The following is a 26,421-nucleotide window of genomic DNA, read 5'->3' as shown; positions in this document are numbered from 1 at the left end:
GGAGCTGGGTCCTGTGTACACACCCACGTTACAGATGAGGAGATAGGTTTAGAGAGGCGAAGCCACTTGCTGGAGAAGGGTGAGACCGAGGTTCAAATCAAGGTCCGCGACTCCAAAGTCTATACCCCTGATTCCTATGGCCTCCCCGGCCTTTGGCAAAGAGACCTGCCGTCCTGTGCCACCAGCACTTGCATGGGTCCCATCTCCCTAGGCCTGCGCTGGGTGCCATCAGCCAAGAAATTGCTGGTTGGAAACCCTTTGGGCAGTAGCTGCTTTGCCTGTGGTTTAGAACCAGTGACCGTAATTGTGCCAGGATCTGGCATTCTGAACATAGCGTAGGAGCCGTGAGGAGGTGCCAGGCTGGGGGGGCGTAGTTCCCTTAGGCTCCCCATCCTTTCTGCTAGGCCTACTTCCCAGACAGTTCTCCAAGTGGGGGCAAGGTTCTCTGGGAAGAGAGCAGTTGTGTGGGTGGTGGACTGCACAAACACTTCCTCCTCTGGGCTTCGGGTTTGTATTTGCCAATAGGGGGGTTGGACTCTACAATCCCCAAGCCTTTTCTGCCTCTGAAGTTCAGTCAATCTAGGATGGAGGGAGAGGTGACAGTCCTAAGGCCAGCTGAGGACTCTGCCCTCTGGGCTTTCTGCTCATGAAGGTGTCTGCTCCACAGCACATCACTGCCCCACCCCCGGGAATCCATCCGCAACTGTGCCCTCAGCATGGACCAGATCCCAGACCTGCACTCGCCCATGTCTCCCATCTCTGAGAGTCCCAGCTCCCCCGCCTACAGTACTGGTATGGCCACTGGAGGGGGAGGGCCAGGTGGGGGGGATCTAGTGGGAGTGACCTTGTATGTGCACGTGTGCTCTGTCTTTGATGACTTCGGTTACAGTGTGTGAGTGTGTGTGTTTCTACCTCTTTACTGAGAATGATGCCCTGTAAGAATTTACACTAAAAACCAGCCAGCAGAACTACTGATATTGACACACAAAACATATCCGTGGCTCATTCATTCAGCAGTGATTTGTTGAGCCCTTACTGGGCACTAGGCACTGTGCATGAAGAGGTTTCCAGTGCATTCTCCAGAATGCAGTGAAGCCCGTTAAAGGCTCGCTGTGTTACTGAACCTGGCCTCAAATGCTGGGAAGTGGGCTTATACAGCAATACTCAGCCCCCACGGGTCAAGCGCCTTTCACATGTAGGGTGTCCTACCGGGCCCTGCGTTGGCTGGGACTTAACGCATCCTTGCTTCCAAATGGCTGGCTCAGACAGGCTAGTCTTGTGCTTTTTTCTTTCTTTCTTTCTTTTTTCCTTTTAAATAGGCTTGAATTTTTTTAGAGCAGTTTCAGGGTCATAGCAAAATTGAGCAGCAAGTACAGAGCACTGTGCCTTTTTTTTTTTTTTTTTGATATAAAGAAAATTCCTGTTGCAGACACATGCCACTACTTCGTTTCTGAAGGTAAAAAAAACGAGTGTTTTCCACGGGCCATAGTACATATTGTCCACGTGGCAGGCAAAGTGTGCAGGGAGGCGGGCGTTCTGGAAGGAACCTTTGCCTGCAGGGGCTCTGGTGCAGTGTGGTCTACACAGGGTGTCACAAATCCCTCCCTAAGCACAGGCCCGCGGACTTGTCATCACTACAAACTTCCCTGCAAAACAACTCCCCTGAGGGCAAAAGTTAAAATTCCTTGCCACAGATTATTTATTGGGCATTTTCTAAGCAACATGGCAGTGTAAAGCATCCAGGGTTGAGGACTTAAACCCCAGCCGTATCCCTTGCTGGGTAGGAGAGCTCAGGCAGATCAGTTCACCTCCCTGAGCCTCAGTGTTTTCGTGGTAGAATGAGGATCATGAAAATACTTGCTTCCCAGGATGTTAGGGTTAAGTGGACTGATGTGCAAAGAAGGATCTTGCAGGGAGTAAGAGCTCAATATCCATCACCTCTAATTTTGGACGGTGGTTTTGCTGTGGCCGACCAGGGTATTGCCAGCATGGCACCAGCTCCTGGCACATGTGTCCTCAATGAATCATTAGTGCTAATTCCCTGAGAAACAATTCCACACAGTGAACTCCCAGCAAGCGCTTATTAGCATCCCTGAGTCATGGAAATCTCCAAGTCGTTCAGTGGTTCCCCAAGGCTGCAGCAGCCTTGGGGTAGGAGCATGTGAATTCCTGGGGTCCAGACGACTTAAGAGCGTCATAGAGGCCCGGTCAGTTTGCCGGAGCCTGTTGGGCCCGGCCTGGGTGCAGGGAGGTGGGGGCATCACCCCTGTAGGGCGGATGGAGCCTGTCCTTTGGGAAGAGGGTAGAACCTCACTGGATGGGGAGCCCTGGTAACTAGTTCTCTCCCTTTATCTCCCCGCAGTGACCCGTGTCCACGCCGCCCCTGCAGCTCCCTCTGCCACAGCGCTGCCTGCCTCCCCTGTCACCCGCCGCTCCAGTGAACCCCAGCTGTGTCCTGGAAGTGCCCCAAAGCCCCCTGGGGAATCGGACAAGGGCCCTTATGCCAGTCCCTCCCACACGCTCTGCAAGGCCTCCCCATCACCGTCGCTTAGCAGCTACAGTGACCCGGACTCTGGCCATTACTGCCAGCTCCAGCCTCCTGTCCGTGGCAGCCGAGAGTGGGCAGCGGCTGAGGCCTCCAGCCGGCAGGCCAGGAGCTACGGGGAGAGGCTAAAGGAACTGTCAGAAAATGGGGCCCCCGAGGGGGACTGGGGCAGGGCCTTCACGGTCCCCATTGTAGAAGCCACCTCTTCCTTCAACCCAGCCACCTTCCAGTCCCTACTGATCCCCAAGGATAACCGGCCACTGGAGGTGGGCCTCCTGCGCAAGGTCAAGGAGCTGCTAGCAGAGGTGGATGCCCGGACCCTGGCCCGGCACGTCACCAAAGTTGACTGCCTGGTAGGTGCTGGGTGAGCACCAGGGCAGAGAGAACACCTCTGTCCTCTGGCTTTGGGACAGAGGTCAGGGTGGTGAGGAGCTGGCCCCTAAATTCCCCAAGTATAGCTAGTGGGCCTGGATTCTGGCTTCACAGCTGTCCTTTACTTGCTGTGTGACTCTGGGCTGACCACTTTACCTCTCTGCGCCTTCATTTTCTCCTTTTAAACAAAAAACAAGATAGTCTTGCTTCCTCCAGTTTGGCACTAGAACTGGGCAGTGGGGAAAGTTCGCGGTGTATGGCTCCCTGGGGCACTTTTTCAGCTTGCTAAGAGTCAGCCTGGCTGTTCCCGGGAATGTAAAATGTAGAAGCCAAGACTACCAGCCCCCATGCCCCCTAGTGGACAAAATAAGCAAAACTCATAACCTAGACTCCTAAATTGTCAATGCCTGGGTCTTTGCTTGAATGAATCTTGACCATCTAAGGACCCAGACTCTCTCTGCACCTCAGTTTCTCCCTCTGAAGTTTTTTTTTTTTGGGGGGGGGCACTGATTACTTCATTTGGAGGCCACATTGGTCTCTGAGCTCAGGAAGCCAGAAAAGGGGGGTAGAGATATTGCCCTGTGGAGAGGGCTAGGCGTGAAGGGAGCATCTCTGGGTTCTCGGCCCAGTGTGTGACCTTGGACAAGCCCTTTCCCTCCCTGGGTCTGAGATTTGCCTTCTGGAATAAGAGTATCCTGGTCACCTCTAGCACAGATCAAACACCTCTGGGCATTTTCCCGTTTGTCCCTCATTTCCGTGAAAATGAGGTTCATTTGCTCCGTGGCAGAGGGTTAGAGCTAGAATTCAAACCCGGCCTCCCAGCCACGCTGCCCTCCTAGATAAAGCTCTCTGACTCCCAGATGGCTTGGGCCAGCCGCGACAGGAAATTAATCAGCCCTCTGGGCGTCCTTGCAGGTTGCTAGGATACTGGGCGTTACCAAGGAGATGCAGACCCTAATGGGAGTCCGCTGGGGCATGGAGCTGCTCACCCTCCCCCATGGCCGGCAGCTACGACTAGACCTGCTGGAAAGGTAAGGCAAGCACCGGCGCTCGAGGACTCGAGGAGGGTGGGGGGAACCCCGGGCTACCTCGCGGCCCTTTTGCTTGGCTGGTTAGCCAATCAGAGTCTCTCAGCCCTGCTCCCATGGGTTCTGGCTACGCCCTCTATCCATCGACGACTCGCTACTTCTCGGGGTCCAGCTCCAAGCAATTCTGGTTTCCCAAAAGACTGAGTCCTCTTGTCTCCGGCTTCATCTTTTGCGCCCTCTTGACCAATCACACTCCACGAGCCTTGGCCCCGCCCATCAGCCCCAGCTACTCTTCTTTCCTAAATCTGTTCAGCCGGGTGAATTCCGCTGATCGATCACAAGCCCCTCAGCCTGGCGCTCAAAAGCCTCTGGCCCCACCCCCGACTTATACTGACCAATCAGAAGCCCTTGGGCTTGCTTTCCCTCGCTCTGGCCACGCCCCCCAATCTCATTGACCCTTTCCAACCTGTCACTTTGGGCTCGGCCCCCTCCGCTCCTCGGCGCCCAACCACAAGCAGTGACAGGACCCCTCCCCTCTGACCTGGCGGCTCTGACAGGTTCCACACCATGTCCATCATGCTGGCCGTGGACATCCTGGGCTGCACGGGCTCCGCCGAGGAGCGGGCAGCGCTTCTGCACAAGACCATCCAGCTGGCGGCGGAACTTCGGGGGACCATGGGCAACATGTTCAGCTTCGCTGCGGTCATGGGCGCCCTGGATATGGCTCAGGTACAGAGGGGTGCCATCTCGAGCTGGGCTTCAGGCAGTCGCTGTTTGGAGGAGCCCTGGGATACGATCCTTTGCGATGACTGTACATTGAATCAGGAAGAACTTTGTGACTTTTAGGCAGCATTTGTGCAAAGGTAACTGTGAGAACTCAGTCCGAGTCTTTCCCCTTCTTGGGGCTTCGGTTTACCCGCCTGTAAAATGAGTGACAAATATTAAATGAATTTCAAGAATAAATAAAAAATGGCTATCATTTAGCAAGCACTTAATATATGCTAGGTGCTACACTGAGTACTTTACAAGCACTGATTCCTCAAAACAATCTTGTGAAGTAAGGGCCTCTATTGTCCCATTTTACTTCTGGAGAAACGGAGGCACAGCAGTACTTGCCTGAGGTCACACAGTCAGAGACTGAAAAAGTTGGGATTTGAAGCAGATCTGTTTAATTTCAGAGCCCAAACCTCATCCACACTCTACACTTGCTCTCCTGTGCCGAGTCAGTAGGAACGACAGGGTCCTAGAGGCCGTGGTTCAATTCCCAGCTCTGCCACTTAATTTTGGAATGACCTTGGGCAAGTCATTTCCCTACCTGAGCCTTAGTTCCCTCATCCGTAAAATGAGTTGTTGCAAGGGCCTCAAGAGAGACTGTGAAATGCAGCCAGCACTGTCCCTGATACGTGAATGGTGACCGTGATAATGATAATTATTATCCCATATCTGGGTGTCCACTCAGCAGGGTGGCCTGTGGCCCGTGCAGGCCCCTCTCCTGGCTGGTCGCTCACAGTCTGATCTCCCCAGATTGCCCGGCTGGAGCAGACGTGGGTGACCCTTCGGCAGCGACACACAGAGGGGGCCATCCTCTACGAGAAGAAGCTCAAGCCGTTTCTCAAGAGCCTCAACGAGGGCAAAGGTACTTCCCCGCCTTGCTGTGCAACCTTGGACAGGCTCTAGCCCTCTCTGGGCCGGCAAAGACCCTCGCAATGTGGATGATGAGAGCTTGACCGAGCTCAGTGTGGGCTCTTCTCCCTGTGCTCACTCTCTGCACCTGGCGACTGTGTGTGCCGCAGCCAGGGCCAGGCTCGGCCCTCTGGGCTGTGCCGAGGCTGCAGTGGGTTCAGCTGGAGGAATCCACAAGGAGGGGCTTGCCTCGGGAGTCGGGAGCCTTGGGGGCTCAGTCAGGGACCCCAGGAAGACCCTCCCCCTGCCGCACCTGTCACCCGGGACCAGAGCGGATGGTGGGGCCTCCAAGGTCTCTAAGCACCTGCCTCCCTCCCTGCAGAAGGCCCGCCGCTGAGCAACACCACGTTTCCCCATGTGCTGCCGCTCATCACTCTGCTGGAATGTGACTCGGCCCCCGCTGAGGGCCCTGAGCCCTGGGGCAGCACAGAGCACGGTGTGGAGGTGATCCTGGCCCACCTGGAGGCTGCCCGAACAGTGGCACACCACGGAGGCCTGTATCACACCAACGCTGAGGTCAAGCTGCAAGGTGAGTCACCGATCGAATGGCGGGGGCGGGGGTGGCGAGAAAGTCACTGGTCCTGCCAGCCGGGCCTCCCTCCGCCGGACTTGCTCTCCCCTTTTCTCCAAACGTCCACTTGCGTTTCTCCATCCCTCTTGCCTGCTCCACTCCCTCTTTTTTTTTTTTTTTTCTTACCCGTTTTTCACTCACTTATCAGTTCAACTGTTAGCAGAAGGCATCCGGTGTGGGTGGAGGGATAGAGATGATTCAAAGAGCACCAAAGCTGTGTATCTTTCTCTGAGCCTCAGTCTTCCCATCTGTGAAGTAGACATCCTAACAGGGCTGCTTTACAAGGTTGTTTGCAAAGCAATCTTTTACTGCCTCAGGCATGATTTAAGTCATGAAACTTCACTGTAGATAAACTGGAAATTACAGCTGAGCAAAAAGGAAATAAAAACAAAAATCACCCACAGTTATCCAGAGGCAAGTGGGGAGAATATTTTGGTGTTTGTTTTTCCTGCCTTTTTCTTTTTCAGAGAGAACAATTTTTTTTTTACTTAGCAAAAACTTACTCGCAAAATGTATTTGTTTCTTAGAAAGAACTTTGGAGCTTACAGAAAAATACAAAAAGAAAAATGCCCCCAAATTAACATTAATATTTTTATCTTCTAGTGATTTAAAAATTATACATGGCACACGTGGTCATGTTCATCAGTAAACGTTGCTCGATTCCTGGTGGAGCTGGGGGAGGTGCCTTAGGAATAAGGCCCAGGAGCCCCAGGCCTTCCCCAGCTGGATGGTAGTCCCCTGACCTCTGTGCCCTGCCTTGCAGGGTTCCAGGCCCGGCCAGAGCTCCTGGAGGTGTTCAGCACTGAGTTCCAGATGCGCCTCCTCTGGGGCAGCCAGGGCGCCAGCAGCAACCAGGCCCGGCGCTATGAGAAGTTCGACAAGGTCCTCACTGCCCTGTCCCACAAACTGGAGCCTGCTGTCCGCTCCAGCGAGCTGTGACCCCCACGGACCCCTCCCCTCTGCAGCTGCGGGCAGCAACAGGGACAGAGGGGGCACAGACCTTTCCCCAGAGCACCCCAGAGACACTGTGATCAGCCCAAGAATGTTCTGGGCCCAAACCAGGATCTCCGTTGCACTTCCAGGGTCCTGCATGGACCCTGGGCTCCGTCCCACCTGCTACATGCCCGCCAAGTCTCCCTTCAGGAAGAACTGGAACCCTCTCCCTCCCTCCAGCTTCTGCTTCTCCCCTTCCTGCTGAGGTGCCCTGTGCTCGAGCCAGGAGAGAGCCTTCACACCTCCTCACTCTTCTCGGGGCACCTGCCGGACACCAAGGCCTCCACCTGGTTGTAAATATGTCTGTCTGTTCTGTAAATAGATGTACAGAAGCCATGTTCGTTCTTTCATATAATAAACTTTTATGACTCTTTCTTCTGTCTCTCAGGGGGCCCTGGGGTGGAAGGAAGCATCTTTTCTCAGATGAAAAGGGGAAAAAGTGATTCAACGGTGAATACTTAGCCCCTGGGACATTTCAGATTCTACCAGGAGCCAGAGTTACAGCCAATACTAAAATCCAGTCCCAGGGGCGCCTGGGTGGCTCATTCGGTTGAGTGTCAGACTCTTGATTTCACCTCAGGTCATGATCTCGTGGTTCGTGGGTTCGAGCCCCAAATATAAATAAAACCCAGTCCCAGTCCTGGTGGAGCTCACAGACCAGTGGTGGAGATACACGGCTAATTCCAACCAGTGGGAGAAATCCTGGGCAGCCCCTACTAAGGGGGAGCCCAGCTAAGTTTCCCACAAAAGCACTACCAAGCATTTCAGATGTTTGGGGTGGAAGGGTGCTTTTTTTTTTCTTTTTTAGAGAGAAAGTGCAAGTGAGCAAGGATCAGAGAGAGAGAATCTCACAACGGACCGAGAGAGAGGGAGAGACAGACAGAAAGAGAGACAGAGAGAGAGAGAGAGAGAGAGAGGCGGGGCTCACCCGCTCATGCTCGCCTGATATGGTACTCGAACTCAGAAACTCTGAGATCATGCCCTTAGCCGGAGCTGAAGTCAGATGCTCAATGACTGAGCCACCTAGGCACCCGGGCTTTTTGAAATTTCGGATTCCAATTCCCTCTGGAAAATTGAGAACTGGAGGTAGAAGGTACTCCCCCTGGGTCACTGCCGCAGAATGAGGAAGGCTGGAACCTGGGTGTCCTGACCTGGACTTCTTTGAAGTGGCCCCAGAAGGCTTTGTGTGTGTACGTGTGTGTGTGTGTGTGTGTGTGTGTGTGTGCATGTGCACATGAGTAGGGTAGCTGGGGCAGGGAATCTCTAAGAAGGGCCCTGAAAGCAGTTGTTTTGATTCCATGGATAGGGGAGGTAGGCAATATGGATCAAAACGATGCCTGGCCAGGCTGGACACCTGTGGAGCCTGTTCACTGAATACAAAACTTCTGGGGTCCTTTGCCTTCTAAATCCTTTGACCAAGAGAGGCTGGCTAACATAGTGCATTAGATCTTTGGCAGCAGCTTGACTTGGGTGGCCTTGGACAAGAGGCTTAATCCCTTGGATCCCAATTTCCTCCTCAACGAAATGCGGACAATAACAAGATCAGTTCCTCAGGACTGATGTTCAAGCACTTAGGGCACAGTAGCTGCTAGGTAGGGGACTGCCATGTTTCATACATAATAGATTGTCAATAATCATTTATCGATTACTGAGTCAAACACTTTGCCTGTATCTCATTGAAATATCACCATCTCTTATTTTAAGTTTATTTATTTTGAGAGGGAAAAAGAGAGAGAGAAATAGAGTGAGAGAGAGAAAGAGAGAGAGAGAGAGAGAGAGAGAGAGAGAGAGAGAGGTGGAGGGACAGAGAGAGGAGAGAGAATCCTAAGTAGGGTCCGCACTGTTAGTGAGATCATGACCTGAGCCAAAATCAAGATTCCGACGCTTAACCCACTAAGCCACCCAGGCGCCCCAAAATATCACTATTTCTCTTCCTGACAGGCACTGTTATGATCTATAAGGCACCTAACACTAATGGCACGTAGTAGGTGCTCACCAAAAGCTATATTACTGAGCGCTCTTTTATCGTGTAAAAGAAAAAAAGAGCACAGAAAGGGCTCTTTGCAAGTTTTAAGGTGCCGCACAAGTTTTTGCTACAATTGTTACGTCACCCTTTGTGGCATAAACCTTTATTATTCTTTCGGCACGATTATGGTCTCCTAGTTACCGTGGCCATGGAAACGTGGCCCGCCGTCCTGGATTGGGCGGTTCGCGGGCTCCCTCTAGAGGCTATCTTGCGGTTCTGCTGCCGGACGGCGGCGCGGGCCTCTCAGAGGGGAGCCGGGAGTTGTAGTCTACGGACAGTGGCTGCCACGGAGTGATGCACGCCGGGAATTGTGGTTCTAGGGAGGGGCGGTTGGTCCAGACCCGGCTCCGGCCTCACCCGTATGGCGGCTGCGACACGCGGCTGTCGGCCCTGGGGCTCGCTCCTCGGGTTGCTGGGGTTGGTCTCGGCCGCGGCCGCCGCCTGGGACCTGACTTCGCTGCATTGCCACTTCGGCGCCTTCTGCGAATGTGACTTCCAGCCTGACTTCCAAGGTGAGGAGCCGCAGGAGCGGGGGGGGGCCGGCGGACCGGGGAGCCTTTGCACCCAAGGGTTGCGCCAGGGCCAGTCCTGGAGCGTAGAACCGAGGGCCGGGACACTCGGACTTCCGGATGGCTGGGGCCGGAAGTGGGCCCGGCGTTGCGGGACTGAGAGCCTGGAGCTCCGGACTTGGGGCGTAGGTTTGAGGAAGCCTTTTTGGGGTCCAGGGAGAGCCCTGCCAGGATGGAGAGAGGCATTTGACAGCAGGGCCTTGTGGGGAAGATTGGGCTTCCACAGGGGAGAAGCCTGCCTCGGGCGTGGTCAGGAGCCTTGGGCCAACCCTGCTGACAGCTCACACCCACTTGGAGCTGAGCTGAGTCAGGTCTCAGGGTGGCTGCTGTAGCCGGAGACCCCAAGGGCCCCACTCCCTTTCTACAGAAGGGGAACGTAAAAATGTCCCGGAACACAGGGAACCCTTGACCGGGTTTCCAGATAGGACTCCTCCCCACCCCCTTCCGTGACAAGCTTGTGTGTGTCCTCAGCTCTGATTCTGCCCTTCTTGTGGCCCTAGGTCTGGAGTGTGACCTGGCCCAGCACCTTGCCGGCCAGCACTTGGCCAAGGCGCTGGTGGTGAAGGCACTGAAGGCCTTCGTGCGGGACCCAGCCCCCACCAAGCCACTGGTCCTCTCCCTGCACGGCTGGACAGGCACTGGCAAGTCCTACGTCAGCTCCCTGCTGGCGCGCTACCTTTTCCGGGGTGGTCTCCGCAGCCCTCATGTACACCACTTTTCCCCCGTCATCCACTTCCCCCACCCCGGCCACGTGGAGCGCTACAAGGTAGGCTGGTGGCATCCTGGGCCACCATTCACCTGCATGTTGGGGTGCCAGACCCCAGGGAGTGAATGAATCCCCAGTCCAGAGAGGGAGAGTCACTTGCTTCAAGCCACACAGCCAGTTGGAGCCCCAGCCCTCAGGACCCATCATGACCAGAGCTTGAGATGGTGCCATTCTACCTGGCAGGGAGTTCTTGCTATAAATCCTGGCGGGGGGGGGGGGGGTAGGGGCAGTAATGGTACCTTCCTGCCAAGGTTGTTGCCAGGGACACGGGATCATATAGTTGCAGGTATTATTTATTGAACACTTACCTTTGCCAGACAGTCTGCGTTATCTTCTTTCTGCAAAGCATAGTCCCAATTTGAGGTTCAGAGGAAGCATTCAGTAAATAGTCGCTCTTACTACTACTATTGTTGTTGATTGCAAGGTACTTTGCAGGCTGATCTGTTTCAGCTGTCAATATTACTGGGAAGGTTCAGGGGGCATAAAGGAACCTTCCCCTTTTATGGGAAGTAGGAAGGATCGGAGAATGAGTCCTGATCAGGCCGACATAAGGCCTGGGTTTGAGTCTCTGAGCCTGCTGACTTGCTCTGTGAGCTTGAATAAGTCTCTCGCTTCTCAGGGCCACAGTTTTGCCCGCAGCCCCATGAAAGGATTAGTTCTTTCTGGGAGACCATACCCTCCTGGGAAGGGGATTAGTTTTGGCCTTGGGAAGAAGTCTGGGGTTAGAGAAGCATCTCCCTCAGATTCCTGCCTCTCCCCTGCAGAAGGATCTTAAGAGCTGGGTCCAGGGGAACCTCACTGCCTGCAGCCGCTCCCTCTTCCTCTTTGACGAGATGGACAAGCTGGCCCCAGGCCTGATGGAGGTCCTGCGACCTTTCCTGGGCTCCTCTTGGGTTGTGTTCGGGACCAACTATCGCAAAGCCATCTTCATCTTCATCAGGTGGGTCCAGCTCTGCAGCAGGATGGTACGGGGACACGTGTCCAAGGTCTCAGCTATCCAGTCTTGGCCTGCGGTCCCATAGCAGAATACCTTTCCTCCCCCCACCCCCAAGCCCAGTTGGGCTTTTCCAAAGCCCCTTACGCCCTCACTGTGACACTGTTATTCACATTTTGACATTTTCAAAGCCCATTCCAGGCTCAGTCTTTGGGATCTTCACTGTTTGTTTGTGGAAGCCTGCTAGGTTAAGGGGCTTCCCTCTTTTGTGGCCAGGAGGACACAGACTTGGGAAAAACAGGACTGGAATTCTAGTCCCACCTCTAAGAGTCCTAGCTATGTTTCCTTGGGCAAATCACTTCACCTCTCTGAACTCCCATCTCCTTTTCTGCACAGCAGGGCCAATATCAATGCCTCACTGTCCTCCTAGAGGCCGGGGGAGGGAAAGTCAGTTAAGGGGCCCCAAAGTGTTTTGTAAACTCTAAAGTGCGTGGCACATAGAGGTGAATTTCCAGGGGTCATGGTTGTAGACGCAGGCACTGGAGAGGGGAAGTGGTGCCTGTGCTATGTTTTCAGTGCGTGTTTTGGCTCCTGCTGGTACTGAGCTGGGTCCCCAGGCTCAGGTTGTGTTAGGTGGCACGTGGGAAGCAGGGGCCATCCTGCCCCTCCTGAGCCTGCGTCCCCCGTGGTTTCAGCAACACTGGTGGTGAGCAGATCAACCAGGTGGCACTGGAGGCGTGGCGCGGCCGCCGGGACCGTGAGGAGATCCGCCTACAGGAACTGGAGCTGGTCATCTCCCAGGCTGTGCTGGACAACCCGCACCGTGAGTTCCGCTCAGGAGGCCCCCCCCCCCCGGGGTAACTTCAGCAGGTTGGGGCTTCACCCAGGGCTGGGTCTGATGCTTTGCCCACCGACCTGGTACTTCTCAGCCCACACTTTGGCGCTCCGGGGCTGTCCCTGAGCCCAACATAGACCCTTCCCCCATTGTCCCTTCCTGCAGATGGCTTCTGGCGCTCAGGCATCCTGGAAGAGCATCTCCTAGACGTCCTGGTGCCTTTCCTCCCACTGCAGCGGCACCATGTGCGGCACTGCGTGCTCAACGAGCTGGCCCAGCTGGGCCTGGAGCCAAGGGACGAGGTCGTCCAGGCTGTGCTGGACAGCACCACCTTCTTCCCTGAGGACGAGCAGCTCTTTTCCTCCAATGGCTGCAAAACTGTGGCTTCCAGGATTGCCTTCTTCCTCTGACTCTCTAGATGGCACCCTTGTCCTCCTGGCCAGGCTGTGCAGGAGAGCCCTGGGGCCTCTTCAGTAGGGACTCTTTTCCTGAGCCTCCCGGAGAGTGAGACCCAGAGTCCAAAGTGAAGATGAGGAGGCATGTTGGCCGGGCCATGGGCCAGGGGGCCAGGGCAGGCCCTGGCCTCTTAACTGCTCTCAGGGCATCTTGGCCTTTGCTTCCTTCCCTAGGGAAACCACTGGTGACCCCAGAACTTCAGTGAGCCTTGACCTTGCCCTCCAGCTTGAGCCTTCTTAAAATGTGAATTGTAACTCAGGGACTGTGGCTCATGGCTGCTCCCTCCCTCTTCAGTCTTCCTCTTGGCCCCTTGGTCTGGCACCGTATTCTCATTCCTCCATTCCATACCCTATGTCCCAGTATCGTAAAGCCAAGCTGAGACTTCTCAGTCTCCGTGAACAGACGGACACAAGCTGCCACTTGGGCCTAGTTTTCAAAGTTTTTAATTTTATAAGAGAACAAACACAATAAACTTAGCCATGGGACCAGAGGAATGTTGGCTGAGGTATCTAATTGCTCTGGAAGGAGGCTAGTTTGCTGAGTGCCAGTGAGCGTGTGTGTGTGGGGGAAGGGGGTTAGAATCTATTCCATACCCAGCAAGAAGTGAGGGGCTGAAGGGTCCCTCCAGAGAACAATGTAACTGCTAGGGCTGGAGTCCTGGCCAGCCTTGATTTTTCTGGCTGGGGTTTTCTGAGACTTAGGCTCAGGCCCTGGTTACTTCAGTCTTGCTGGAACCTGGGCTCGTGCTCTGGCTCAAACTCTGGGCAGCATCAGTCTTGCTGGGCTTCTGGCATTGGCCCTGAGTGGCCTCAGTGCTGCTGGGGCTCCAACTTGGATCATAGAAATCCTTGGTCTTGCTGGGACTTCGGATCAGTCCCCAGCACTGGCCCTGGGTGGCAGCCTTACTGGGTCCCCAGCTATGGCCATGGGCAACCTTGGTCTTTCTGAACCTCTGCCTTGGGCCCCTAGCGGCCTTGGTTTTGTTAGGCTTTCGTCGTGCGCATTGGGTGGCCTCTGTCTCGCTGGAACTACCGCTCTGGCCCTGGGCAGCCTCCGTCTTGCTGGGCCTCTGGCCCTGGCCCTGGGCGGCCTTCATCTCGCTGGGCCTCCGGCTCTGACCTTGGGCGGCCGCGGTCTGGCTGGGCCTCCGGCTCTGGCCCCGGGCGGCCTCGTTTTCTCTGGGCCTGTGGCTCAATTTTAGGTCTTCCCCGTTCTCCAACAGGTCTGAGGATTGAGTCTTCAGCAGTGAGGAGATTGAGGATGTCACAGCAGTGCCCGAGGTGCTCTTGTATTCCTGGCAGGTAGTGGACATCTCTGTCTCTGAGGTGGACAGGGTCCTGACTGGGAAGGATGTGCCAAGGGTACCTGTCAGGCTGCCCTTCGCAGACAGCTCCAGGAAAAGGAGGTGTCCGTCTCACCCTTGCCTTTGCCCCACAGGCCTTGCGTGGCCAAGGGGAAGGTCTGCCAGACGACACCAGCCCAGCCCTCCTCGGCAACCCAAGCCCTGCAGGCGGGCCAGGGCTGTAGGATATGCGGGAGACGGTGAGGACCCCCCTCGTGCAGCCCTCCCTGAGGGTTCACCACACCCCTGGCAGAGCGAGCATCCTCACTCCTGCTTTAGAGTCACACAGCTGTAAGAAGCAGAGCCCAGAAGCATCTACGGGCCAGAGGGTCTCTGACCCCTGACCTTGGCCCACTCTGCCGCTTTGGTGTACTCAGGGCCGGCAGGAGCGCTGGGGACTTACAGCCCAAGATGCAGCCTGAAGAGGTCTGGCTGAGGTAGCTGTTGGACAGGGACCTCACCTTGCTGGCTGCGGCCTTCGGCTTCTCCTCCTAGGGCGGAGACAGGCAAGGCAGTCACCGGCTGTGGGAGGCCGTGGGCCAGTGGCACAGCTCTGGAAGGAAGACCAGCAGCTTAGAGTTCCGCAAGGGTCCCCAGTTGGGGCTGGGTGGGACACGGACAGGCTAAGACTGGCCAGGAAGGGGAGTGGGCAGACCAGACTGGCATGGCACTCTGAGAAAGGGAGTGTTTGGGCAGCTGCTTGGGCCTCAGTTTCAAAAGGCAAATGAGTTCAAGTGTGGGACAGGCTTCTGTAAATGGTGAAGTGCTGTGCCCTGGGGAACAGCTAGTGAAGAATGGAGGACTGTTTTTACACTTTACATGCCTCTCCCATTTCATCCTCCCACATATCTGGGAGGGAACTACCCTCTCATGGTCTAGAAACCCAGGCTACGGGTGCCGCAGCAGCCTGCCCGGGACACGCAGCTAAGAAAGCAGAGAGGCGGGGCTTGAATCCGGGCCTGCAGGACGCCACAGCCAGGCGTGTGGCTGCTGGACCCCTCCGACCCACTCACGCCTGCAGGCTGAGGGGAATGGAAGTGAGGACGGGCAGGCGCTAGCTCTACCTCGCCCCGAGGGAGGGAGCTCACGATGACTTCAGAGGGCACACAAATCAAAGTTCTGCATTTGTGTGTTGCGGCGTGAGCTAAAAAACTAGCGCTGGCTGTTGCCGTTTATGGCAAGGGATGCTCGTGGTCCGTTTACTCATTCGTAACGTTTCCTCTGAACACAAGTGTACTCGCATCAGCAGCGGAGCGGACAAATCGTGGGGCTTCCACAGGATGGAATTCTCTACAGCGATGGGAATGAGCGGTCAGCTTAGATGCATCTCACCAACAAGCTTAGTGAAAGGAGTCAGACAAGCGGGCACACTGTATCCGTCCACGGGCGTGAACAGACACGTTCATTTGTGACGTCAGCAGTCAGGACAGCCTTGGGGGTGCACTGGGCTAGGGGAGGGACCTGCAGGGGGCCTGGGAATGTGGTCTTTCAAAAGATAATGGTGTCGTGGGTGTATTCAGTTTGTGAAAAGTCATCAGCTCGCTCCCTTAGGATTTGTGTACTTTTCTATATTTACATTACATTCAATAAAAAAGTTTTTTGAACTGGATTGCAGAATTAAGAAAATCCTGGCACAGCCAACACACACGGAATTTATGAAGGTGAGCGTGGCCAAGTGTGGGAAGGCCTCCTTGTGAGGGGCCCACATCCTCGTGTGCCCTTCCTCAGGGGTGTACCCCTTACTGGTACCATCCCCATCTCAGAGCAGAATGTCCCCAGCCCGAGTCACACAGCTGAGTGGCGGCAGAGCCAGACCCGGATGCCAGCCTCCAGCCAATCTGCATCCCTCAGCCCTGGCTTAGGGTATGCTCCCCCCAGACCTCCAGGCCCTAGGCCCCAGCATGTGGTACACTCGCCTGTTTTTCCTCCTTTTGGGGGGTCTCAGCTTCTTCTTTTGGACCTTCTGGCTTTCCCTCCAGGGTCTGGGGGGTGGTGGCCTTGAGCTCTTCAGAGGTCTCGGCCAAAGGCTGTTCCTGCTTCCACCTGAGCTGCAGGGCCCGTGCCTTGTGGCGCTCTCGCTCCCGCTCCCTGAGCTGCCTGCCAAGCCATGGCCCCAGAGCGCTGGGTAAGCCCCCCCCCCCCCCCCCCCCCCCCCCCGCCAGACTCAGCCCACCAGCCCCGGGGGCTGGAGAAGGGCCTGAGGAGGCAGTGGGGTAGGAGGAGTCTTGACCCCCGGCCATTTCCCGCTCCTGGCCCGAGGTCCCCACTTGAGGAACTTGCCCCATGATGCCTTGAGGGATGCCAGCCTGCGGGCTGCTCTCCGACACCCGATCCAGCTGCAACCTGGCCAGGTGGGCCGCCTGGCTGCCGAGCACCTCCTCCACCGACATGCCCGGGAAGAGGTTGGCCATCAGTGGGAGCAGCTGCCAGGAAAGAGCCGGGTGTGGGCCAGGGCAGGGGGCGAAGGGTGTGGCGCTGCCCTGCCCTTGCAGAGCCCTTCTCAGAGCTGACGTGGGAAGCGTTTACAAACTGCGGTTTTTAGAGGGCCAGACCTTCTTGCTCCAGAACTGGGAGGAGCCTGTGAGGAGGCCTACCGGAAGAGAGCACACTGACCCTGACCTGGCCAGCCAACTGCAGGTGCTGGAGCCAGCCTGTGGGGGGTTGGCCTCTAAGTGTGTGCCCTGGGGCAAGGGAACTGACCTCTCTGAACCAACCCTACCCTCTTCACCTGCAAATTGGGGGTGATAATAATGCTACCTGTCTCATGGGGTGCTGAAGAGGGGAAATGGCAATGCAAGTTGAAGTGGCTAGAACAGGACCTGGCACACTGTAAGTGCTTGGCATTGGCCGCTGTTAGATTTTCTAGGAAACCAGACTGCTGGGAACAGGGGTATCTTTAAGCAACAGTGGGTATTGATTCTGGAGCCCGCCCTCCTGGCCCAGCAGGAACCCACCTTAGGTTGTTTGGGGTTGAGGAGCAGGACGGTGGCAACATCCAGGCGGGCCCCCAGAATGTTCTGCAGGAGCTGCCGGCTCCTGGCACGGTGCAGGTAGTACTGGGCCTTCCGGGGGTTGTGCTGGATGGCCACTGAGAAGTGGCTCTCTGCCTTATGGAACTGCCTGCAGGACACAGTGGGTCACAGGCTGCTGTGAGCTGGGCCCTCTGGAGGGAAATAGCAATTGCTGGGCCCCATTGGGGAGTCTGGGGAAAATCAGGCTGGTCTCTGCTCCCCCAACTCCACCATGCCCCTCTGCTCTTCTAACAGTAACACTCTTAATGGCCCCAACACTTAAATGCTAGTATAAGACCCCAATATAAGTGAATGTTTTTTTTTTTTAAATAAAGCTTATTTATTTTGAGAGAGAGGGAGGGGGAGAAAGTGGGGGGAGGGGAGGGGCAGAGAGACAGAGAATCCCAAGCAGACTCCTTGCTATCAGCCTGTCAGCACAGATCCTGACGTGGGGCTCCATCTCGAGAACCGTAAGATCAAGAACTGAGCCCAGGGGCGCCTGGGTGGCTCAGCTGGTTGGGCATCCGACTTTAGCTCAGGTCATGATCTCGCGGTTCACGAGTTCGAGCCCCACGCTGGGTTCTGTGCTGACAGCTCAGAGCCTGGAGCCTGCTTCAGATTCTGTGTCTCCCTCTCTCTTTGCCCCTCCCCTGCTCATGCTCCGTCTCTGTCTCTCTCTGTCTCTCTCTGTGTCTCTCTCTCTCTCACTCAAAGATAAATAACATTAAAAGAAAAAAAAAAAAAGACCTGAGCCAAAATCAAATCAGACACTTAACTGACTGAGCCACCCCGGCACCCCTCTAAGTGAATGTTTTTAATATCTACGGGTAAGGAAGACCCTTCTGAGAATGTCACAAACCCAAGAGCTAAAAAGGAGAAAATTAATTTGACTACGATTTAATCCCAAATTACCGAGTAGCAAAACCACCACAAAGGAAAGCTAATAAATAGGAGAAATATATTTTCCCACAGAGGCAGACAATAATTTTCCCAGCCTACAAAGAACTCTGTAACAACAACAAAAAGTTTTAAAGAGCAATTTATCATTTAAAAAAAAAAAAAATCTGGTTGGGACCAGCCATAATGATGAACACGCACAAAAGGTGCTGCAGTGCACTAGCCATTTAAACTTGCAACATAAATGAACTCAAGAGTGTTTCTTTGCCTACTGCATTCTCAGAGTTGAAAATAGTCTTTAAAAAAAAAAAAAGAAAGAAAAGAAAAGAAAACAGTCTTAACACCTGGCACTAGGGAGATTGGGAAAACCAAGACTCCTTTCCTGGGGGAAGTCTGCAGCAGCTTACTATTTGTGGAGAGCAATTGGATATTATGGTTTTCTTTCTTTCTTTCTTTCTTTTTTTTTTTAAGTTTATTTCTTTTGAAAGGGAGAGGCAGTGCTAGTGGGGAGGGGCACAGAGAGGGAGAGAGAATCCCAAGTAGCCTCTGCACTATCAGCATGAAGCCAAGGAGGTGGGGCTCAATCTCACAAACCGTTGAGATCAAGACCTGAGCTGAAATCAAGAGTTGGACACTCAACTGACTTGACCCACCCAGGCGTCCCAAGATATTGTTTTAAAATGTTAAATGTTCAGGGGCGCCTGGGTGGCGCAGTCGGTTAAGCTTCCGACTTCAACCAGGTCACGATCTCGCGGTCCGGGAGTTCGAGCCCCGTGTCGGGCTCTGGGCTGATGGCTCAGAGCCTGGAGCCTGTTTCTGATTCTGTGTCTCCCTCTCTCTCTGACCCTCCCCCGTTCATGCTCTGTCTCTCTCTGTCCGAAAAATAAATAAACGTTGGAAAAAAAAATTTTTTTTTAAATGTTAAATGTTCACACCCTTTAACACAATTTGGCTTCCAGCAATCTAACTGTGGCATTCCTAGTATAATGCATGAAAATGTATATCTTGGGTGCTCATTATGTTATGTATAAAACAAACAAACAAACAAACAAACAACAAAAAAATCCCAGAAAACAGCCCAAATATTCATCAGTAGAAAGTTGTCTAAAGAAATGAATTGTGGTACTTCCATAAAATGGAATACCATGCAAATAATAAAGAAGAATGATATAGTCGCATATATAATAAGATCGGAAGTCAAAAGATAGTTTAACGTTATTTCATTTTGTAAAATGGTACTAATTGTTAATATATACATAGGAGGGGCGCCTGGGTGGCTCAGTCCGTTAGGGCTCTGATGGTGATCAGATGGTGATCTCACAGTTCCTGAGTTTAAGCCCCACACGGAACACTGGAGATATTTTATAAAAAGTGCAATTACCATAACAATATTCCGGAAAAAGTGACTAATTTTTCACAAAAACTTGCCTGGGAGAGCAGAGGATCTCGACCCAGGGTCCCGGCAGGCGGCCTCGAGCCATGCCCCGCCCCCCAGCGCCACGGGGTCCCGCCCACAAGTCACGCACCTGCTCCTATGCTCGCAGAAGCCCATCTTCTCCTGCAGCAGGCCCATGCGGATGTTGGCACCCTCGTCCTGTGGGCTCAGTGCCAGCGCCTGCTGGTAGTCCGCCTCCGCAAAGGTCAGGTTGCCCAGCTGAAAGAAACAATCTGGGGCCCAGGGACCCAGGGACAGGGGGCTGAGTGGGTCCTCAAGCCCAGTGCCCAGGAGCCCCAGCCCCGCTTCCCCACCCCCAGGGGATTCTGAGATTGGTGGCTACGAACTCCCGTGGGCGGTGGAGGGCACCTGCCGGTGGTGGAGGGTGCCTGCCGAGGTTTGCCTTGCCTCGGGGCACCTTTTACCAGTAGCCTGATTCTCAGCAGTTTGAACAGACTGTAGCCCTTGTCTAAGGCAGCACTTCCCAAAGTGTGTCCCCAGGGCACTGAGGCTCTCTCCCTCCTCCCATCCTCCCTCCTTCGGGGGCCTCAAGTGCCAGCCCAGACTTCGAGGGGCAGGGGCAGCCGGCGCTCACCCCCACGGTTGATGTACAGGCCTTTCTCCTGCTGCTCGTCCCTGAGGGCTTTGTTGAGCAGCAGCACCCCCTCCTGGTAGGCACCCTGCATGTAGCAGTGCACCGCGAAGTCGTTGTAGGCCAGCAGCAGCTGCCGCTGCGCCTGCTGCGCGATGTCCTCCTGGTGCTCGCTCATCATGTCCAGCGCCTTCAGGATGTCCTCCACAGCCGCGTCAAACTCCCAGAGGCGGCGGTACATGATGCCCCTGCGGGGGAGGGGCATGAGGACCAAGGCACCCCCACCAACCGGGGTGGCCAGCCAGACTGTTGGCCACTCTGGACCATCTTGACCGGGGGAGGTGGCGTGAGGGCCCCCCTCCTCGGCCTCTAGCTTAGATGTGGGGCGGGCTCTGGGTTACCACTTGGATAACCTGCTGGTCACTGGTAGTTTCGTTTTACTCAAACCTTTGTTTGTTCCACCTTTGTTTTTGGGAAGCAGGTGCACGCCAACCTCTACACAAAAGGCCTTTTTGTATGTGGGGCGGATGTTTTACCCCACTGTTTATATGCACAAACCTAGGTTCAAGGAACTTAAATGGCTCCAAATCGTGTACTGAGTCCTGGGCGGGGGGAAGATTCAAACTCAAGCCTGTCCACTGAGCTGGGCTGAGCCTGCCAGCATGGATGCTCAGCAGGCCTGGGGGGCCAGAATTCCCAGGTTAACTGAGGCGGCTGCCTGCCCCTCCTCTAAGGGCGAGAGCAGCTACAACCTTCTCCCCAGCTTTGACCCTAATGGGTTGTAGGGAAAGATTATTAGAGACTACATGGGGAAACTGAAGCCTGGGGAGGATCAAGGCCTCTCCTGAGTCCACACAGCACGATCCAAGATGGGCACCTCCCCACACAGTACCGGAAGAGAAAGAGGCCTGGATCCAGAGGGTTGTTCTCGATGGCACAGTTGATGCGCTGCAGAGCGTAGTGAAGCTTGCCCTGCACGGCTAGGATCCCGGCATCTTGGCGAGCCTGCTGGGCTTGGTCCACCATCATCTTGAGCAGCACCTTGGCCTGTGGGTGCTTGGGGTCCAACAGCAAGGCTCTGTGCAGGTCTCGATAGCAGAGGCTGGGCTGCAGGGGGCCAAGGATGACATCAGGGCCGCAGGCTCAGCTGAGCTCCGACCTGTCCCGTGGTGAAAGCACACCTCCGGGCCTATAGGGGCCTTTCTCTGGGCAGGCAGGCACCGTGTCCCCCATCCTCAGTGCCCCTGCATTGCTATTCCGCCTTTTGTTTTTTGCCTCATGAAGGAAGCAGGGAGCATTATGGGAAAATCCCATCCCAGGCCCCATCCCTGCTGGTCCCTCTCCAGATGTGACCTCAGGTGAGCCAGGTCAGCCTGAGTGGTTTCTGCCATAGAATGGGGCTGCAGATGCCTCCTCCTTGGAGAACTTCTTCAAAGCCACTCGAGGTGGGTGGAGGGTGTGTCCTCCTGACCGTGACTGTCATTTCCTCCCTATCCTCCCACGCACATGCCTTCCCCAACTCCCCTGACCTTTAAGCCCAAGACTGCTCTGGCAAGGAACAGATACAGACCTGGGCACAAACAGAAAACATCCCCAGGCAAATACCTTCCACTGGGTAAGCAAATCTGTCAGTGAGTCAACAAACAGTTTTAGCAAGCATTATGTGGCCTGTAGGGTAATTGGTTGGAGGGTGAGCACAGCAAACAGTGTGGACACCAGGTGCGAGCGGAAGTCAGGAGGAGGAAGATGGCAGAGGCAAGGGACAGGGCTTTGGAGCAGGTGGGCTTGGGTTCAAAGGCAGCACCAATGAGAGCTGGCTGTGTGACCTTGGACAGGCCCTCTGGACCCAGCTCCTCATCTGTGAAAAGAGGACAATGGGTTGTATCTAAAGGGGGTTACCTCGAGTCTTAAAGACGAGCATGGGTCAAGTGCTTTGAAGGTGTGTACATATGACAGAGGTGGAGGTGGCAGGAGGGGCTGAACTCCCACAGTCAGCAATTACTGATAATTACAATAATTATGAGTCTCCTGCCTCGGGAGGAGACTCTCTCGCTGAGTCACTGTGGGGCCCAGAAGCCCAGACCCCAGCACGGAGAGGCTCAGGTTTCCGGCTACCCCCAGGATGCACCACCTGGTGACTGAGGTGAACCCACCCAGCCCTTCCTTCGTCCCCCCGAGTTCCCCCACTCCCATGCACCAGGCCAAGCAGGAACACCAGGCATTGTTCTGGATCCTTCCCTTTCCCTCAAGCCCTCTCACGTCCGTCTCTGTTCCTGACTTCCAAAGGACTGTGGGACTTGCCCCTTTCCTGCCACCCCCATGGCCACCCTCCCTTCTACCTTCCTCTCCAACTGGACGGCACCCAGGCTCCCGGCCTCCTGACCTGCCCCTCCAGCCCAAACTCCACCTGGGAGCCAAAAGGATCTTTTGAAAACCCACTGCCCCAGGGAGCTCCCCTTTGAGGCTTCTGCTTCCCCAGGAAGAAGTCAGGGTCCTCTTCAGTTCACAAGACCCTGCCTGATGCCCTCTCATACCTGCAGTCCCCTCCTCTCTTGTGACCCCAAGTCTCCCTTGCCCCCAAGCTGTTCCCTATACTGTCTGGCCCCATGCCCAGCGCAGGGCTCCTAAAATGTTCACTGAGGCAAATAAGGAGAGAAAGGGGGTGCCTGGGTGGCTCAGTTGGTTAAGCATCCGACTCTTGGTTTTAGCTCAGGTCACGATCTCATATTATGTGAGTTCGAGCCCTACGTCAGGCTCTGCACCTAGGCGGAGCCTGCTTGGGATTCTGCCTTCCCCTGCTCATGCTCTCTCTCCCTCTCAAAATAAATAAATAAGCATTAAAAAAAAATAAGACAAAGGAAGGGAGGAGGAAGGGCTGCCTTATCTAATGGATCCTTGGGTGCCCCCACACTCGTGAAATCATTCTTTGTGCAATTATCTGCTTAAGGACATCTCCCCTGGGCTGTGAGTTCCATAAAGGCAGGGATGGCACAGGTTTCTCACCCTGGGGTTTCTGAGGGCCGACACAGGCCTGGCACAGAGCCAGAGCTGAGTGACAACAGGACAACTATGCTGAGTGGTCAGTGACGGCTGGGGACTCTGCCCGGAGAGGACAGTGTCGCCGCCACATGGACAGCTTAGCGGCCTCCTGTAATCACAGGGTATGCTGGAGGCACCCAGGCAGGGGGAGGGCCACCCTCGCCCTGCCCTCCCTGCTCTACCTTCTGGAAGAAGTTGTAGAGCCTGGCCCGGAGGATGTAGACGTCGGCATTGGTCGTGCCAAGCTGCACCTCCTTGGTGACGAGCGAGAGGCAGTCTTGGTGCCGTTTGAGGGCCAGGAGACAGGCCATGCTGAGGGTAGGGGGCAGAGGCACTCTGTCCGCCGGGCGAGAGGGGCAGGAAGGGGCTGCCAGGAGAACAAGGACACATGCCGGGCACTCACCATCGGTAACGGAAGCTGGCTTTCTCGGGCTGGAGTGCAGAGGCTTGAGAGAAGATTTTCAGGGCATCCAGGAAGGCACACTGCTCGAGCAGGCACTGGCCCTGGGGACACAGCGGAGAGTCACTCCTGCTTGAAACCCAGCAGCACCTATCAGTTGCAGGGGGCACCACTGGGGCAGGAGGGAAGAGAGACAAGAGACAGGGACACAGCCCTTCAGATCTAGGAGAAAATTCAGGGGACAGAGACACAGAGATGGAGAGACAGGGACAGAGATGGAAAGAGATACAGGGCTAGGGAGACACAGCAAGAGAATTATACAGTTGACAAAAACACAATACAGGGGCACCTGGGTGGCTCAGCGTCAGTTGGTTAAGGGTCCGACTTTGGCTCTGGTCATGATCTCATGGTTTGTGAGTTCAAGTCCTGCATCAGGCTCTGCCCTGACCATGCAGAGCCTGCTTGGGATTCTCTGTCTCCCCCCTCTCTCTGCCCCTTCCTTGTTCATGCTCTCTCTCTCTCTCTCTCAAAAATAAATAAACATTACAAAAGAGAGGGACAGCAATACAGAAACAGGAACAGAGAGAAACAGCAAGTCTTGGACTTTGTTGGTATTTTATGACTTAATACTTTTGTCTTGAACTGTGAATGGGGAATCCTCTTAGCTTTTTAGTGCTTGAGCCTCCCTAGACGCTAGGTTTGTGTGGCCCAGTACAGTAGCCACCAGCTTCGTGTGGCTGTACAAATTTAAATTAATGAATTAAGTAAAACCAAAAAATTAGTTCCCCGGTCACACTGTATCTCAAAGGCTCATCAGTCCCAGGTAATCATTGTAATGAGACCACTGTCTGTAATCATTGCAGAAAGCTCTCATTGGGCGATGTTGCCAAACACTTTACCCAGCTCTGGAGGTGGGAGAGGCCACGAGAGGGGCAGCAGGTACAGATGGGACAAGAAGGTCCCTAGAGAGGCGGAGCTGGTCCCTGGAGCAACGAAAACCCCCACAGCTGAAGGGAGAGCCAACAGGCTTGGGTGTGAGGCGGGCGCCCTGGGTGGGCCTGCGGCAGCCCCAGGCACCTGCAGGTAAAGGACGAAGGTAAGCCGCTCCAGGTATTTGGTGTTCTCCGGCTGGAAGGAGTAGGCCCTTCGCAGGTTCAGGGTGGCCGAGGAGAAGTCACAGAGCTGGATGTAGGCCTCGGCGCGTAAAGCATAGAAGTCTACCTGAGGGAGAGAGGACCCAGGCTGTGTCCCCTCCCCACCGTCCGCTGAGGCCTGATGCTCAGTTACCAGAAGGGACCGAGAGAAGGGGCCTGGCAGGTTCAACGGTGAGGGCAAAGTGTGTATCAGCAACCGCCCATGCCCACTGCTCACCAGCTGGGAGTTCAGGTGGAGGGCGCGGGAAAAGTACAGCACGGCCATCTCCCAGTCCTCTCTCTCCAAGCACTGCTGGCCTTGGTGATAGCTGTGGGGGGGGGGGGGCAGGAAGCAGAGGGGCTGGCCCTGACTTTGGCCAGCCCAGGGCATACAGCTGCAGCTGCAGGTGGGTTGGGAGGAGGGAGGCTTGGGTGGAGAGACAGGGTTGGGCAGGTAGACAGACACCCAGGGAGAGGAGGCTGGCCTTCTTGGAGCTCATCCAGGCCACCATCTTCATCTGCTGATGTGGGAGAGCCCTGTTATACAGTTGAGTTCACCGAAGCCCAGAGAGGGAGAGTAACCAACCCAAAGCTGTAGGGCATGTCACTGGCTGTGCAGAGTAGGAACCTGGGACCCTGGGATAAGATAGTCACTCACTACTCCCTGACTTTGAGGGGCACTGTTAATCCCGTGGCCTTTGGCTTTACATCATCAATGTTCTGGAACACCTGGCTGGTCCCAAAGATGCGCTGTAGGGTCCCTTTGGGACTGGATTCACCCATGGCTTTGAGACGTGCTGTGAGGGAGCCGGGTCAAGTTCCAGAGCATCCTAGAACCAAGGGACAGCAAGTTGGGGGGAGGCCTCAGAGATGACCTCTGCTCCACTGACACACTCTCCTCAGGTGTTTTACAGGATGGACGAGGGCTGGAAATGAGGCTGGTAGGAGGCCTCCAGAACAGTTTGGGTCCTGGTGGCGCTCCTAGCCCCCTTCCCCTTAGGGATGTTCCAATTTCTCTCCAGTCCTGCTTCTCTCCCTCTCCTATGGTCAAAGTCAAGGGCCAGGGTTCTCGTACACACACTGCCCTCTGCTCTCCTCCTGGTTCCCCTCAGTTCCAGATCCATCTCCTGACACCCAACACTTTAATGTGTCCAGCTGAGGCCCCGCCCCAAGCTGCAGGCCCAGGAGGTCCTGCAGCCCCTCTGGTTATCCTGTGGGACTCTCATGCCCAGCAGGCCAAATTGAGCACTTCCTGCCCCAGGCTTTCCCACCTCGGGGAGTCCACCTCGGGTCCTGTCTGCCTCACTTCCTTAAGATCTCTTAGATCCCTTCTCTTCTCTCATCCTCTCGTCTGGGTCGATGCCATCTCTGTCCGGTCACCAGCTCCGACCACCTCTCCGAACTCCCCACCGGACACAGGTCCCAAGCCCTCAGTTCTCTATGCAGCGGCCAGGGACTTTAATGAATGGCACAACCGATCCTGCCTCTCCTCTCCTGTGCTTAAAACCCTTCCTGAGAACTCAGCCTCGGTCTCTTCCCTCCCGACCCTCTCACGCACCTCTCTGGAGTTTGTTTTGAATTCCCTTCCGGGAGGACCTCCCGAGGCCCACCCCTGACGTTGCTAGGCACCATCTCCAGGACGCCCACAGGCTCCGCCCCCCTGGCCACGCCTCCGGGGTCCCTGGGTTGTTAGAGCCCGGAAGAGGTTAGCAAACTTATGGGCGGGGCAGGCTGAGGTACATCAGGGAGAGGACTTGTCAGGTTTCCGCAGCCAGGCAGGGCCACAGCAGGGGC

At 55.2% G+C, this 26,421-nt stretch overlaps 3 protein-coding genes across 26 annotated transcripts in view; 2 read left to right on the top strand and 1 right to left on the bottom strand.

The window, feature by feature from the left end:
• Window positions 1-7,566, top strand: part of SH2D3C (SH2 domain containing 3C) — a 30,095-nt gene extending 22,529 nt beyond the window's left edge. For 10 of the 14 annotated variants that reach the window (XM_019816568.3, XM_019816575.2, XM_019816574.3 and 7 more), the window contains 7 exons: window positions 653-792; window positions 2,363-2,898; window positions 3,833-3,948; window positions 4,503-4,674; window positions 5,470-5,581; window positions 5,951-6,157; window positions 6,963-7,566. In XM_019816568.3, the coding sequence (XP_019672127.1) occupies window positions 653-792; window positions 2,363-2,898; window positions 3,833-3,948; window positions 4,503-4,674; window positions 5,470-5,581; window positions 5,951-6,157; window positions 6,963-7,138 (1,459 nt within the window). In that variant the 3' untranslated portion in view covers window positions 7,139-7,566. The remainder of the gene's footprint in view (window positions 1-652; window positions 793-2,362; window positions 2,899-3,832; window positions 3,949-4,502; window positions 4,675-5,469; window positions 5,582-5,950; window positions 6,158-6,962) is intronic. The other 4 variants (XM_003995901.6, XM_023242743.2, XM_023242744.2 and 1 more) reach the window with 2 other exon arrangements.
• Window positions 7,567-9,355: 1,789 nt separating this feature from the next.
• TOR2A (torsin family 2 member A) lies at window positions 9,356-13,268 on the top strand. 2 transcript variants are annotated; one of them, XM_003995900.6, is made up of 5 exons: window positions 9,365-9,730; window positions 10,288-10,553; window positions 11,318-11,493; window positions 12,183-12,310; window positions 12,488-13,268. In XM_003995900.6, the coding sequence occupies exons 1-5, from the start codon at window positions 9,580-9,582 to the stop codon at window positions 12,730-12,732; spliced, it is 966 nt and encodes a 321-aa protein (XP_003995949.2). In that variant the 5' UTR covers window positions 9,365-9,579; the 3' UTR covers window positions 12,733-13,268. The 2 variants fall into 2 exon arrangements, with proteins under 2 accessions (XP_044899027.1, XP_003995949.2); XM_045043092.1 differs by lacking the exon at window positions 12,183-12,310 and having other exon boundaries at window positions 9,356-9,730.
• TTC16 (tetratricopeptide repeat domain 16) lies at window positions 13,204-26,320 on the bottom strand. Of its 10 annotated transcripts, none has more exons than XM_011288418.4 (14): window positions 26,186-26,320; window positions 25,286-25,457; window positions 24,866-24,956; window positions 24,572-24,715; window positions 23,498-23,598; window positions 23,277-23,406; window positions 20,948-21,162; window positions 20,059-20,303; window positions 19,555-19,696; window positions 17,075-17,240; window positions 16,401-16,543; window positions 16,037-16,217; window positions 14,524-14,611; window positions 13,204-14,119 (listed from the first exon to the last, which is right to left on the bottom strand). In XM_011288418.4, exons 2-14 carry the CDS (start codon window positions 25,408-25,410, stop codon window positions 13,482-13,484), a joined length of 2,409 nt encoding a protein of 802 aa, XP_011286720.2. In that variant the 5' UTR covers window positions 25,411-25,457; window positions 26,186-26,320; the 3' UTR covers window positions 13,204-13,481. The 10 variants fall into 10 exon arrangements, with proteins under 10 accessions (XP_011286720.2, XP_044899024.1, XP_044899025.1 ...); XM_045043089.1 differs by having other exon boundaries at window positions 24,572-24,711; window positions 25,336-25,457; XM_045043090.1 differs by having other exon boundaries at window positions 25,336-25,457; window positions 26,186-26,229.
• Window positions 26,321-26,421: the final 101 nt, after the last annotated feature.

The sequence above is a fragment of the Felis catus genome, chromosome D4, assembly GCF_018350175.1.
Source record: "Felis catus isolate Fca126 chromosome D4, F.catus_Fca126_mat1.0, whole genome shotgun sequence".
NCBI lineage: Eukaryota > Metazoa > Chordata > Mammalia > Carnivora > Felidae > Felis > Felis catus.
This window is presented reverse-complemented; position numbering and strand designations above follow the sequence as displayed.

Bases quoted from the DNA above. Each gene is read 5' to 3' on its own strand.
- TOR2A (XM_003995900.6), top strand. From the start codon at position 9,580: ATGGCGGCTGCGACACGCGGCTGTCGGCCCTGGGGCTCGCTCCTCGGG. The intron at 10,554-11,317 runs GTAGGCTGGTGG...TCTCCCCTGCAG, and splicing joins GCCACGTGGAGCGCTACAAG to AAGGATCTTAAGAGCTGGGT. The intron at 11,494-12,182 runs GTGGGTCCAGCT...CCGTGGTTTCAG, and splicing joins GCCATCTTCATCTTCATCAG to CAACACTGGTGGTGAGCAGA.
- TTC16 (XM_019816576.2), bottom strand. From the start codon at position 25,145: ATGAAGATGGTGGCCTGGATGAGCTCCAAGAAGGCCAGCCTCCTCTCC. The intron at 20,304-20,947 runs GTACTGTGTGGG...CCTCCCCCGCAG, and splicing joins CCAGGCCTCTTTCTCTTCCG to GGGCATCATGTACCGCCGCC. The intron at 17,241-19,554 runs GTGCGTGACTTG...TGTGTCCTGCAG, and splicing joins TTCTGCGAGCATAGGAGCAG to GCAGTTCCATAAGGCAGAGA.